The 15,698-nt window shown below is 39.4% G+C and overlaps 1 protein-coding gene across 2 annotated transcripts in view; it reads left to right on the forward strand.

Moving 5' to 3' along the window:
• The window catches only part of LOC137283337 (prolyl 4-hydroxylase subunit alpha-1-like), a 31,592-nt gene that overhangs the window by 1,378 nt on the left and 14,516 nt on the right, over positions 1-15,698 (forward strand). Inside the window, exons 2-5 of one of the 2 annotated variants that reach the window (XM_067814791.1) lie at positions 11,622-11,776; positions 11,993-12,154; positions 12,726-12,895; positions 15,143-15,194. In XM_067814791.1, the coding sequence (XP_067670892.1) occupies positions 11,622-11,776; positions 11,993-12,154; positions 12,726-12,895; positions 15,143-15,194 (539 nt within the window). Of the gene's footprint in view, positions 1-11,621; positions 11,777-11,992; positions 12,155-12,725; positions 12,896-14,143; positions 14,305-15,142; positions 15,195-15,698 lie in introns of both variants that reach the window. The other variant, XM_067814792.1, reaches the window with a different exon arrangement.

The raw sequence follows: 15,698 nt of genomic DNA on the forward strand, positions 1-15,698 counted from the left end.
CATAATCTTGGGTGATTTTAAGGAGTTTAATACTTAACAAGTTCGAGATAGTGATATGTTTACAAAACGATCCCATGAAAATTCACATGACTGTCTGGTCAGTGACTGTGGTAATTTATAGGCCTGACTGGACTTTTACTAACCATGGGTTAGCGGGCAAGGGGCACACCATCTGTGACATTTCATTCTACTGTCCTTAGGCAAATTTATGTGGTATTACCAAATCAGTGTTGAGGATAGTGTTGCAGACGTTATTTTCTACTTATTGGTGTAAACAGGAATTGATACTTGATAAAAGATTTCATGGATGAAATGTAAGTGAAAGAAGTATAATGAAGTGTACTGATAATTTCAGTCAAGACTTCCAAACTTTATATTTAAGTCACATCACAAACCATTGTTAAAGTCAGACTCATAGGTGTGTGACATGGTTGAACTTGCAACTAGTTACCACAATGTATGACGGCAACAACCACCTCATCATGAGTGCACATAGCACTCACGATCAAATTTTTAAAAACCTATGTGAAAGTTACCATACCTTCAAAAGCTAACTGCCCTGTGAAGACCAGAGCATGTGGTGCTTCATATAAGTCTATGAAGTGATGTCATGACAGTAAAAGCTAACTGCCCTGTGAAGACCAGAGCATGTGGGGCTTCATATGAGTCTATGAAGTGATGTCATGACAGTAAAAGCTAACTGCGCTGTGAAGACCAGAGCATGTGGGGCTTCATATGAGTCTATGAAGTGATGTCATGACAGTAAAAGCTAACTGCCCTGTGAAGACCAGAGCATGTGGGGCTTCATATGAGTCTATGAAGTGATGTCATGACAGTAAAAGCTAACTGCCCTGTGAAGACCAGAGCATGTGGGGCTTCATATGAGTCTATGAAGTGATGTCATGACAGTAAAAGCTAACTGCCCTGTGAAGACCAGAGCATGTGGGGCTTCATATGAGTCTATGAAGTGATGTCATGACAGTAAAAGCTAACTGCGCTGTGAAGACCAGAGCATGTGGGGCTTCATATGAGTCTATGAAGTGATGTCATGACAGTAAAAGCTAACTGCCCTGTGAAGACCAGAGCATGTGGGGCTTCATATGAGTCTATGAAGTGATGTCATGACAGTAAAAGCTAACTGCCCTGTGAAGACCAGAGCATGTGGGGCTTCATATGAGTCTATGAAGTGATGTCATGACAGTAAAAGCTAACTGCGCTGTGAAGACCAGAGCATGTGGGGCTTCATATGAGTCTATGAAGTGATGTCATGACAGTAAAAGCTAACTGCGCTGTGAAGACCAGAGCATGTGGTGCTTCATACGAGTCTATGAAGTGATGTCATGACAGTAACAGCTAACTGCGCTGTGAAGACCAGAGCATGTGGTGCTTCATATGAGTCTATGAAGTGATGTCATGACAGTAACAGCTAACTGCAACAGTGTGATCGCTCATGTTATTCAGAAAATAACATTTCGGTGAAATTAAATACAGTGTTCATTCTATTACATTTTCAAACAGTGGGCCCATGGTGCACCAGCTGACATGACCCTCTTGTACATGTGACCTGTGAAGGTCCCAGGGTAGAATAGGCCTTCAGCAACCCATGCTTGCCACAAAAGGTGACTATGCTTGTCGTAAGACTAACAGGATCGTAGTGGTCAGGCTCGCTGACTTGGTTGACACATGTCATCGGTTCCCAATTGCGCAGATTGATGCTCATGTTGTTGATCACTAGATTGTCTGGTCCAGACTCGATTATTTACATACCGGCACCATATAGCTGGAATATTGCTGAGTGTGGTGTAAAACTAAACTCACTCACTCACTCACTCACTCACTCTTGTACATGTGCAGTGCGCCATGTGAAGTATTAATGTGCAAATGGCGCAAGGGCGCATTCTTGAATGATCAGCATAAATATATAAGATTGTTGTATATTATCCTGACTTGCAAAGATAATTGTTGACTCACCATTCAAGTAAAACATTCCTTTTCAAAACTAGGTAAATATCTGATTCTAGTGATTGTGAATAATGAATTGAAATCATTGTTCATTGAAGGCTACGAGTCTATTCTCTGAATATGTGATTGAACCATTACATCCCTAATTCTCACTCCACAGCTACTGGGTGGTCATACTCTACCATGACGATGATAGTATGACCAAGTGCCCTGACAGCATGGGTGCATCAGTTAGCCCAGTGGTAGAGGCGTTTGCTTGTCATGCTCAAGACCAGGATTTAATTTCTTACATGGGCACAATATGTGAAGCCCATTTCTTGTCTCCCCCACCATGATATTGCTGGAATATTACTAAAAGCATCATGAAACTCACTCACTCACTGACAGCATTGCTCACATTATCTGTCACTTGATTGTCAAGAACAGTTTTGTCATTCTTGTTGCTCACATTATCAATCACTTGATTGTCAAGAACATTTTTATCATTTGCAGGTAACAGTTATCTAGGATATTGTTAAGTGCATGTTTAAACAATAAAGAAACAAATCGTTTCTTCACCTATTAACAAAGGCTCAATGTGTCATTGGGTTGAAGTGAAAGCAGTCTCTTGTCAGAGTAGCTCCAAAACTGAAATGTCAAGGCAGTCAGGAAAATGTCAAAATAGCCTTAATCCATTTTCAGAACAGCAACTTGAAAAGGCATAACCTTCAAGAATTAAAAGTTAAGTCATCACGTTCATACAGAGTGTGCAGGAATTGCGTGATGAATGTGTTAGAAGTTACTGTAGGAATATTGTCTGTTCCACCAGATTCCCTTGCTCTCACAACTAGCCTCAATAAACCACATTGATCTCTGTAAATGTATCTGTCTATCATTTTGTGCGGAAAAACTTCTGTGCTTTTAGAATTGATAATGTGAGTTAATTATTTAAATGCTGGAATACATTTTTCATTTCACGGTAGTCTGAGACAGGAATGGAGAGAACTTTGTAAACCCCTACCCTCAGACAAGGAGCATATGCATGGGGACAACTAAGTAAGCAGCTGTTATCAACGCAGTTTCTTTGATATGTCAAGGAAGTTGTCTTATGTAATGCTGCATAATCACCTCTCATGTGTACTCCCTGTACAGTCAGGAATCTTGTGAACTTGTGAATGACTGTGTAGCAAGCAATGGTATGTGTGAGAAAAAGAAGATATCATGCTGTACACTCTCTACGTGGTACTGGTAGTTAATGGTATCCATGAAACTTGATGTGTGTTATTGTATATTGTGAAGCACAAACTAGAGTAGGGTGGATCAGGGAGTCCCCAGCAGAATCACTCCCTGGCCAAGTTCATTTTGTTGCATCATCCATGCTGTAGGTGTGTTTAGGAAGGCATTTCCAGTCAACATCTAGAAGGGGCCTTTGTCTCAACACTTCCTGTCACGGTTGTGACTTTCGTGTTTATTACTGTTGTAGAATGTTTCTCGTGAGAATGTTTTACAGATTGGTATTTTTTATGATGGGTATAGAAAATGGATAGGTAATTATTTAACCATGCATGTAAAAAAGAGAATGTTTATGTATATTTTTTAATGTCATGTTTTTCAGATTGGTTTATGAGTAACAGTATTCATTATATGATCAAATGGTTTATGTGTATTCCTCAACAATTATTAGGATAGCAAACAGTTGGTAAATGGGTACAAACAAAGCAGATTCATACTTACAACTGAAAAAGTTTGAAAAAAAGTTGATTCTTTCCTGTTGCCATAGTTACACTGTCATTAGAAAAACGAAATATGCCCTAATTATGTCATTCATTAAATCTTTTCAATGGTTAAAAAAAACAACTGTGAAATATCTCTTCTGCATATCAACTTGACTGACCTACTTTTGGTGTGTTAGTCCGACTTAGTGAATCAGGGGCATGACATGTGGCTAATGTTGGGAGGATTTCCGCTGACATCACTAAGCATGGCACCTGGCATATTGAAAATACATACACTTGGAGATATTCCAGTGAGTTGCCAGTTGCCATGTTGGTTGTAGGATCATTGCCATTTACACAACAAAGATGTTTTAAATCTTTGAAGGGCTTTTAAAAGTGGAAAGTATAAGAAAGATTTATGAATGTCAACTTCATTATTGTGAATAACACGACATATTTTAAAGATGTTTTCAAATACATTCTTGACAACAGTAATGTTAAAAAAAGAAATGTTTTCCTTTTGACTGTCATTCAAGAAACACTCACCAATTTTGACAGTGTGACAGCTTTGCTTCTATGAGATGAAGGCCACACAGTTTGATCCTGGTTCTCTGGTAGTGGTTCTGCAAGAGGGACATGAACGCGCTGTACACATGACATATATCTGTAAAGTCAATACCATTGCAGTTTAAGTATGACAAATACAGCAGTGGTAATAGCCCTCACTATAACACTCCCTTGGTAAGCTTCCAAAATCGGTCCAGCCAAGCTGTTGTGAAGGAAAACCTTGTAATAAACTTCAATTAACAGAAACACTTTAATATCATTACGACATTGATTCACATGAAATAACACTGCTATAACACCGGGTAAGGGCACGAATTTTTTGCGTCATGATATTTTTACGAGTGGCGACCAACAGAGGTTTTTACGTCATCATATTTTTGCAACTTGCCTCATTCTCAAAACATAGTTAGGTTGACAGTTTCAAAGCTTACAAGCATCTGAAAGATTTATCTGAAGTAAATCCAATCACATATTAAAGTTTGCCGCTAGCCTTGAGCACCATTCAGTGGAGTACTTCCGCATATATGCAATCAGTGATGTTTTCCCCAAAACAACACTTGCTGCATAGGCCAGATAAGCTTATAACAGTTCAAAGGGATTAAATTAAATGGAATGGCTCTAATAAAGTGGCACTGATTAAGGACCAGTTTAGTCAGTGTCGGCGAAGCTGTTAATCTCCAGATAAGTGTCATGAAACCTATCCATGCCTGCTGGATGGTCTCGGCCTTTCAGACAGTCTCCAAGAAATGTGTGTTGTGTGGTTGGTGCCTTCCTGGACTATTGGACGTACTGACAGAGTGGCTTTTGTTCAGATATCCATTGTTTGATATGTGACACGTGAGTACGGGAAATGCTAGTAATCAGTCATTCTTTCGCGTTTTTGTCATTGCTTAATATATTGATTGTCTAGATCTGTTGTTAGTAATATGAACTGGTGAATAATAAAGCGAAGATAGGACAGGTTGTTTGCTGATTATTCATTGCATTCTACTAGCAAATTGCGTCATGATATTTTTACAAGCGGAAGTCATTTGCAATTTTCGCAAAAATATCATGCTCGCAAAAATTTAATGATTTACAGTATCCAGGCCCTTGTTTTTGTAACACTAAGAGTGGATATTTTCACTGGATCATTGGTACTAGAGTTGTGACGATTAATCGATGCACAAGTTATCGCGATTCAAGAGCTACACGATACGATACACTGATATGATTGTCGTGTATCGATTCAACACGATACTTACATACTTAAGTCTACAAAAACACTGTCTCCCCTTCTATTTAGATTTTCGTGGAAAATATTGCCATGGACATGCTCCGACTGATATAATTTTCACAAATTTATTTTGTTATGTGTTAAAAAAAGCCAGTTGTGCCAATGTTGATCCCTGCTGTTCCATTTTTTGGGAAAACACTACTTTACTGACACATGCTAAACATTTTTAATAAAATGTCTTTCATGATGACGTGTTTTATTTTTTGGGGGAGAAGAATACCTTCCCTGAAATGATAACATAACAGCACATTATATCCAGTACTTATTTTTTTGTATATAAGGACAAAATATCGTGATACATATCGTATCGTATGTATCGGACTACCAGTACTGTGATACGCATCGTATCCTGGCATGGACGTATCGTCACAACTCTAATTGGTCCTACTATGAATAGGATGAATGTGTCTGTATTACAAGTGGTAGTGCCAGTCTGAAACTACATAGCCCTGTGAACATTGGCAGTATGAAAATAGTTTTTAACTTTAGTGCAGCATCACCTGAGATCTAATGTACTGGCTGCATGTGATCCAGTTTCAGTGGTTCAAACAGCTGGAAATTTGTGGGATTATAGGTTACCATGCTGTCGCCAAATATGCATCTTAATGCATAACCAAATAGGATTCTTTCAGCAAGAATCACACAGATGAAATGCTCCAAATAGGCAGCTAACAGTCAGCATTGATGCTGTGTATTTAGTAAACAGTGCTTGAACTCTGTCTCTGACCTGGATGTATACTATAAGTTATCACATCATGTTGAGGGAAATACAGGGTTTTATCAGTCCCGAGTAAGGTTGTTCAGCTCGGGGAATACAACCTTACGTATTTCCCTAGACACGATGTGATAATGCATTTATCATGTAGCGTAGCGGAGTGATATGACTTTCATAGCGGGAGTACGTGACTTTATATTCCTACTCATGGATCGTGATGGATGTACATGGTATTTTATCAGAGTGAACCAATCAAAACTCGACATTCTTACATGAGGCTGGATAAATATATATTGGCCATTCCTGAACATGGTTGGTGGCAGTTTGAAACTTTCTGGATAGTATCTTCTCCATTGCACAGTTTAACTGCAAAATAAGGATTAAGTCGATCAGCAGGTCAGTTTATATAAATTACCATTGACAAGATGTTATGTTGGTGTCATTTCTGGACATTGTGAAGCTGAGCTGCCTCCCACTGATATATCCTGACAGGGAAGGATTACAATGAAATAAACGACTGACTGCACTAAATACAGATGTTAGAGATGCATGACATAGTAGCATCTGTACTATCTGATTCATCTGACACTTGAAGTGGGCTCAGCCTATTCAACCCATGCTGGAGCATAACCCAGTAATACTTGTGTGCTATGTCTTCACCCATGACATGTTTCCTGTGTGACACTCAGACACCCCGGGAACACACTACTCTAAGATAGTTGTAAGTCTATGTTAATGTAAGGCACTTAAGACAATCTTTGCGCTAAGAGAGCTTCGAAAAAGCAATGTGGTGGCATGGAATGATTCAAGATGAAAACATTCAGGTAATGTTTGGATGTTTACCAATATGTGCTTATCTTTTATCAATAAACACAAGGTCCAACCCCTTGATGCCTAATGTGTAACACATGCACTATTAGTTGTACATGTTTGCACACTATAGAAAGTTAATTGTCGCCAACAGATGTTCATAGATATAGGTTATTACACTGTCATGCATAATGCAATCACAGTTGTTGCTCAATACTGGTAATATCCACCCATTATCAGAGCAATAACAGAATAGCCGGTACTGTTATTAGCTATTACTTTTGTTATATTATTGTAGAGAATAGGTCACCAGTTACATGAACTGCCAATTTGATAGCAGCCTGTCTTCCTTTGAAGCAGTTGGAATCAAAACATGGTCATTATTGTTTCACATAACAAACCTGCTTGTTTGCTGGGAATAGCAAATGGATAATTGTGCAGGCAGTATATGATTGTAATGAGCAGTTATTTCAAATTGCAAGTGTGGTTTTGCCTAAGGGTTCAGCAGGTCCTTATTCAAAATGATAGTCTAGAACAGATATGTGTCTGTTGATCCTATGACAGACACTGGTTGATGGATTTACTTTGTACAGTTTTACAAAGTGGAATTAGTTCTCTCCAACTTGTTAGGACTGCCTAGTTGCCAGAGACTAGTCTTTTGGCTTCTATCCAACTTGTTAGGACTCCCTAGATGCCTGAGACTAGTCTAGTGACTTTTATCCAACTTGTTAGGACTGCCTAGATGCCAGAGACTAGTCTAGTGACTTTTATCCAACTTGTTAGGACTGCCTAGATGCCTTAGACTAGTCTAGTGACTTTTATCCAACTTGTTAGGACTGCCTAGATGCCTGAGACTAGTCTAGTGACTTTTATCCAACTTGTTAGGACTGCTTAGATGCCTGAGACTAGTCTTGTACAAGACTTCTATCTAACTTGCTGGGACTGCCTACTCCTGTGGCTGGCAGTTGTTGATATGAGTGTCTCTTATTCTCACAAATTAGTTGTGTAACAACTTCTAAACTGCACCAGTTTATCTCCTGTGTGGGAAAGTGATGAATGTTAAGCTCGTGTGAAATTGACAACACCTTCTTAATAATAGCCCACAGGAAGTGATTAATACAATAACATTGTCGGAGCAGCACACAGTCCATCAATACCAGGGGATAGTTAGCTGCATGTTGTAAGCATTAATTTCCTCTTAATTTGCCCCAAGTGTTCTCCAATGATGGAAAGTCTTATCCGATGTCAGCTGATATAATTGATTATTGATTAGTTAGAGTTAAAGTGATGGGTTATTTAGGTGTTGACAAGACAATGGACATACTTTATGTCTGGATTAATATGTTCCCGTGACCCCAATCATGGCAACATGACAGAGTGTCAGGGAAGACAAGAATGTCCATGACTGTGTGTTCAGTTGGCTATTTGGTTGAGTTTTTGAATGGCGTTATCAAAATGTTATGGATAATTGTTTAAGTGGATTAAGCTCCCAAGCTGATAGTTTCCCAACAACAAACTCTAATTTCTAGTACTCAGAAGCAGATTCAGGATGCTAAGATATTATATGGAAGGGGGGTGTCCACATAGGTCATTTATAACAGCAGTGGAGATGGGAGAAGGAATAGAAAGATCTCCCAAAAGCCCATCTTCCCCAATGACAAACACTATATCTAAACAAGTTTTATTTTTACTTTAACAGCCAAGTCAGCATGTTATGTTGACAGCTACCACAGAATGTCAGATTTTAAAAAAGTGTGTGGTCACACCTAGTCCCCAAATCTCCATCACTGCTGCTTGTATGTCTGTGATCAAGATTCAGCAATCAACCACAAATCACATTTTCTCCCCAAAATACATTTACAACATGTACTTTAGATCAACATGAGCTAATGATGAGTTGTAGAAATTGGTGGTTCCGGTTCTGAATTCTCATGTAATGTACCCAAGGGAAAAATAAGGGATCACATGAAAGCACCAGTTTTCCCTTATTTTTTCCATATTTCTTCACAAGCTTGGAGATACAAAGCTTAAAATAAACAAAGGAACATCCGTCCTTTTGTGTGATCCCTTATTTAATTCCGTCATTATATGTTTGAAGTGGTGGAGGTGGGGGTCCAGGATATCTTTGAGGTCTTTTCATTGGTCAGTTGTGCTCCTCAGTTATGTTAAAATTCAAGGTCAATAGTTCAAATCAGAGATTGTCCCTAATGTTAATATTGTTATCCTTGATCTGTGATCAACTGTTTGCTTATGTTTTTTGGTTAATGCTGTATTCAGAAAAGCTGAAGCAATGTGATGGTGTCCTGGTTTGGAGCAAACCTGACCACCCTCTGCCATTTACTGGTAATCAGCATACATTGTTTGTGACCAAGTCAAATCTGGGACTCTCACAAATCTCCATATTCCAACACTGTTGTCCATCCCACCTTCATCCCACCTTCACTTTGACTTTTCCTCAGCTATTGATCTGACATGCAGTTGCAGGTTCTCAAATATTTTTTTTTAAAGCAGCTACTTTCAACATGTTTGAAAGGGATATGAGCTTGTGCATGGACATGTTTAAATATTCCAAGTAAAGTCCAGGGCCCCGTTTCATAAAGCTCTCGTAAGCCTAAGATCTCGTAAGTTTTCTTGTAGCCATTGTGCCTCCTATACTGTAACACAGGAGCTATGGATGCTACGAGAAAAGTTACGAGATCTTAGGCTTACGAGAGCTTTGTGAAACAGGGCCCAGGGAGATTAGACTGGCAGCACTGTGTAAGACATTTAAACCTGGTTTGTCCAGTGAAACAGGGTAGTCCCTTATATGAAGGTGAGGGTTGACTGATCGTTTTTCTGTAACTGACATAGCAGTCTAAGTTAACTTAACCTCAGTGTATATCGTTACACTCCACCACCGAGTCTAACAAAATCTTGTTGAACGTTGCCTCAGGTAACCTTTGAGCGACCAATGACCGTCCAATCAAACGCGAGACGGTTAAATAGATTTAACCAATCAGACAACAGCTACTATTTAGGGATTGGAGGGACTTTCAAAATGCTCAGGTCACCGACACAGATCTCTCCACAAACAAAAATCCGCATATAACACAGTTATTTGACCTGCAGTATATACGCTTTGGGGTTTCTGTTCACTTGGTTACCATTAGCTAATAGCCATAAGATAACATCCTTGAATATTGCCAAAAACAATATTATCATCAATTGTTTACTCACCATTGTCATGGTTGTACATACACCGTGTGCATAACCTGGAAGTGAGCGTACGCTAAATAGCATGCAGAATCGTTCGGGTACGAACCATTTTGAGATAAAAAGTTCAAAAGGTATGTGCGAATGTGCACTTTCGCAATTTGGTAAGTCGTGTTCTGATTGGTCAGTCTCAAAGGTTACCTGACGCGACCTCCCATAAGGTTTTGTTAGACTCAGTGGTGTAGTGTAACGAAAAGTACTGCGGCTAAGTTTACCTAGACTGCTGATGTAGTGACCTGACATTCTGGAACTGAGGAAGAGGAAACTTGTCACACCTCGTTAACACGTAGACTGACCTATTCAACTCAAGACATTGAAAGTAGCTATTGTGTTCTAGTTTCAGTCGTTTCGGTGTTCTTCTTCAACGTTTAGTAGGAATGAGATAATGAAAAATGGTGCACTATATGTCATTTGGCTGGGTTTAGTTATAAGTTCCAGTTTATCAGGCATGGTTCCCATGACCACAAATAAATAAATAAAAAGATATAGTTAACTGATATATACTGTGTATGTTTATTTAGATGACAAGTTCAAGCTTTTACTAGTTTACCATAGTATGTAGTTTGGACAGATACTTCGTTATGATATGTCTCACCGCTGAGTATATATCACCTGATACAGCGCTGTGATTCGCTGTAGTACTGTTTTACAGTAGTTAGAAATGGCCTATTCATTCACTCCCTCCAGAAAGTAGTTATTATTGTAGATTTGTTATGCACTTAGGTATGTGACAACTAACAGTTTCCCACAGTCCTGCTTGGGGCAAAACATGATGCAGCCATCATAAAAGTTGTCACCAAGTGCATTGAGAGTTTCTCCGGGGCATTTGGATGAAAGCTGGCAGTTATATAGTGATAAACCCATCAAAGCCAATATCCAAAGGCACTTTTATTGGCTAACTTTAATATGCTCTTAGCTTATGAATCACTTTGAATAGGCTCTCATTTAATCTCCTCCAGATTTCTAAGTTATGTTTGATAATGAGTATTTTCATATTTAATGGATGTTTGCAAGGGTCCAATGCTAAGGATGCCTGTCTTCTAGTCGTAGCTGATGATCTGACTGATTAGACCAGCAGTTCACTACACAGCTCCCACACCATCTACCACCACCTGCCACCACCTAACACCAATCCCATACTAAACCCCCAGCGCTTTGGTGGATCAGAGTGTTTGTTGGTTTATGGGTGACTGTGCTCCACAGTCAGGTGACCATTTCTTTGTATGTATCTACAGTAGGAGTAAAACATTGTCATAGAACTTGAAGGATTTAATTTAAACATTATTGAAGATTTTGAGAACTGGATGAGGAAATACTGAGATACTTAATGAACCATATGTTGCAGATTAGCGGAGGACCTTGAGACTCACAGTGTCAAGGCCTTGGAAAACCCTGACTACTATCTGGCCAACCCAGTCAATGCCTTTCTCTTTGTCAAGCGATTCACACTAGACTGGTCGAAGAATGTCGACAACCTTCTCAAGAATGATTCCTCAGAGAGTAAGTTACTGTCACATAAACATCCATGCTTGAAATCTTCCAGCAAACAGACTCATAGTATATAGTGGCTATATAAGTTTTGGAGGGAAGCTGTGCACCTCAACCAAGTTTGATTTAGAAGTTTCATCAAAGTTTAATTTATGTTTTGGATTAGTCAGTAAATACAGTAAATATCCAGTAGTTAATTAACAATTTCCTTTCTGCTGGTGATGTCAGCCATGCGTAGGTATGTGGACTACTATCGCCAAGACCTGCCCTCGTACGAGGACCTGCAGGGCTCAGCTGCTGCCCTGATGAGGCTGCAGGACACATACAAGCTGGATACATCCAAAATAGCACAGGGCGACCTGGGTGGCGTGCAGTCAACACAACTAACAGGTAGGTGCAAACACATCACATTTACACTGACAAGATAAAATTAATTAGACCTGGTTGCTGAGATCTATATCTATATGTATTAAATTGCTTTCATGGTGGTAAATTTCTTTCCTGCAGTGAATTTAAGAAATACAACATATTATCTTCATTAGAACCTATATTGTGTATGACATTCAGATCCGCATTGCTGTAAGTCCAGTAGGATCATATTACAATATAGTGCATAAATATAGGTATAATATAATTAAGTAGTTAAAAAGTTGACTTTCACTCCTTTTCTCATATAGTTATGCATACAGAGACTATATCATGTCTATAAATTGAGATATTCTTCCTTAGCACCTTTCAAGCACTCTTTTCACATGTGAAACTGTGCTTGACTTTTAGCCTCTTGAAACAAGACGGCAGCTCTGGAATGGACGAATCTCCTTCACTAGAAAATGACAGCATGTTGTGAATGTTCCAACATTATCATACATACTAACATAGCATGGATCAGAAGTTAAACCTTGCCATGTATCAGTGGCACCTCACTAATAGCATGTCTGCCTTTGCATCCATTTCATTGCAGCAATTGACTGCTTCGAACTAGGGAAGCTAACCTATAACTCCGAAGATTTTTATCATACATCCTTATGGATGGAGCATGCCTTGGAAAAACTGGCTACCCAAGAAAACAAACAAAATGAAAGTGATCTGAGGGCTGAGATGCTTGACTACATGGCCTTTTCTGAATACAGGGTATGTTTGTAGATAAGATTTTATCAGTGAGTAACAGGGGAAACAGAGCAGTATGTCAGAATAGACCGGGTCATTCTAACCTGTGATGATTGATGTGTGGGAGGAGGATATACGTGTGGGAATGATTTGAAGAATACCCAGAGATACTTGGTGATGCCTGAACATAATGTAAGCTAGAACATATGTCTGAAGGAAATATGGGTCTCAAGATATGGAATCATTTCTTGTTTGCTTCGTGGTCAGTCTTGAACTCTGACCACAGACATGTGAGTTGGTTGAAGGGTTCTGTAAAGTTTGTGCTGTGCTTGGAAGATTTCCCAGTTTGCTGCACTGACCTTGCATGTGTGATTACATCTGTCGGTTGTTCTTGCGCATGTCAGCATGACCTCAAGTTTCTCATCACATCTGTTGATTTAGTGTCATAGCAACACCAGCTGTCACCAACCCAAAACCAACATCCGGAGATGGAAAATTCTTCTACTAATGCAGGAGATCCCATAATGAAGAGCCGAGTAATGCACAAATTAGAGTTGCAGTGCCTAGTGATATGTTCACAATGCTACCTGTATTCAAGGTTCTCAGCAATAACTCCAGGTTGTTGGTACTGTGGATTTAGATGTTGGTATTTTTAAATTTTCCTCCATTATACATAACACTCCTCAGTGTTTTCAGTGGGGAACATAGTGGTATTTAAGCAATCTCATCATCTCTCACTGCCTCAGATATGGAGGCACATTGATGTCATTCACAACCCACCATCCTGTCACATCCTCAGAAAGAAACACATTAATGACATATGGAACCCAATATCCTGTCACTGCCTCAGAAAGTGGCACATTGACGTCAAACCCAACTCACCATTCCCTCATCATCCTGTAGCGGTCATTTTGATGTGAAACTCAGCTCATCATCCTCTGAAAGTTAATAGCAGTCTCAAAGTGGTGTTAAGTCCTATTCACCAGTCCTTCAATTTTCTGTGTTGGGGACAAAGATGTTCATAACTCATCATTAGCACAGCATGCATGAGGTCTGAGACAAACATCATGAGAGTTCTTCCAGCATGAATTCCTACCCTAATCTTAAATGCAACTGCCTCTTCAATTCTTGGGACCACCTCTCACTAGTGCTTCTTCACACTGCATCTCGTTGTGGAACAGACCAAGATGTGCATCTTGCCACACTCCTAACAAGACATGTTTATGGAAATTTGGTGAATTTTGATTCCATCTGTTTTGACCCCACCTTCAGCTGCTGAGTGTTTTGAGTTGGGAAGATTTGCATACATTGCGGAGGACTTCTACCATACAGCCCTGTGGATGTGGCAGGCACTGCAGCTAGAATCCGATGAAGTGAATAAAACAATGGAACGGACAGAGATTCTAGATTACCTGGGTTATGCTTTGGCAATGGTAAGACTCAAGTTGTAGGGACTCTTCTGCATAGGTAGAGAATGCAAGATGGAGTCAGGTATAGAGAGTGAGTGACGTGAAGTCAGATGTTACTGGATGGTGTCTAAGATGGAGTCAGATGTGCCTAGGTTTTGTGTAAGTTGGAGTCAGATGTTACTGGGTGGTGTGTGGGATGGAGTCAGATGTCTCTGGGTGGTGTGTAAGATGGAGTCATGTATGGCTTTGTTGATTACAAGATGGAGTGAGATGTGTCTGTGTGGAGACAAGCTTTTGGGAAAGCTATGCTCCTTCTACAAGGTCCTGTGGTTGGTTGGTCGGTAACTCACCAGCACCTATCAACAGTAAGGCAAAAGTGTGAGGGGAATATGTAAGGACAGATGAATAACAGGTACCAACCTCAATCTTGTTCTTAATATCTTAAATTTGACCTAAGTGAAAATCATGTGTTACGTGTGTATATGTTGTGCTTTGATGAATACTAGATCAAACTCCTACCACTGTAAATCTACTTCCGGACACATAGTTATGTTCACCATATAGTGTTGCTAGGTGACCATGTTGAGTGCAGTGTTTACTGCTAGTCTGTGTTTTTGTTCATACATCTTCACTTCCTGTCTTTGTAATGTTTACAGTAGCAAAGATGTTACCAGTGTGGAGATATCTATCACAGGTTTAGAGGTCCATAGCTCACAAATATACATGTAGTACACATGTAGATTACACAAACAAATTATTTTTTTTGTTTTTACATTGAATACCATATTTCACGATATTTCAATTGCTTTGTTGTTAATCACAATAATGCAATTCATGGAATTCTTGAAATGGATATTTTCAGAAAGGAAATATTAAGACAGCACTGGTATTTACAGAGGAACTGCTGACACTAGGTAAGCATGAAAACTTGTGTTGAAAACTTGTGGTGTGTGGCCCTGTGCAAAGAGAGTTGGGCACAGAGAGTCCTTGGATGATGACAGGTTGAAACCTGAAAGTTTGTAGGACTTCTGTCCTGCCCCACAAAATGAAGCAAGTGTGTCAGTTCAAATTGCCTCTGTTCACTCAGCAGAAAATGGGTATACAGTGAAATAGGTTGGTTATGAGACTTAGAATTAAGCCTCTAGTTCTAGATAGCTTCTAGTTTATCCAGGGTAATAATGATCAGATTGTGCTCTTTGAGCTGGATATCTAGCTTGGAAAAGACTCATTATAATTATTTTCATTATCAATATATTGCCTTAACAGTGTTTTACCTGCTGTGGGTCCATGTGGTCTCATACTTGTCTCCCTACAACACAAACTGAAAATGATTGTTATCAGTACATCTCCAATGTAGAGACACAGTCACCCACATTCTAACTGATAAGCTGGCATTATAACCAGATCCCAACTCTGGG

The sequence above is a fragment of the Haliotis asinina genome, chromosome 5 (genome assembly GCF_037392515.1).
Source record: "Haliotis asinina isolate JCU_RB_2024 chromosome 5, JCU_Hal_asi_v2, whole genome shotgun sequence".
Taxonomy (NCBI): Eukaryota; Metazoa; Mollusca; class Gastropoda; order Lepetellida; family Haliotidae; genus Haliotis; species Haliotis asinina.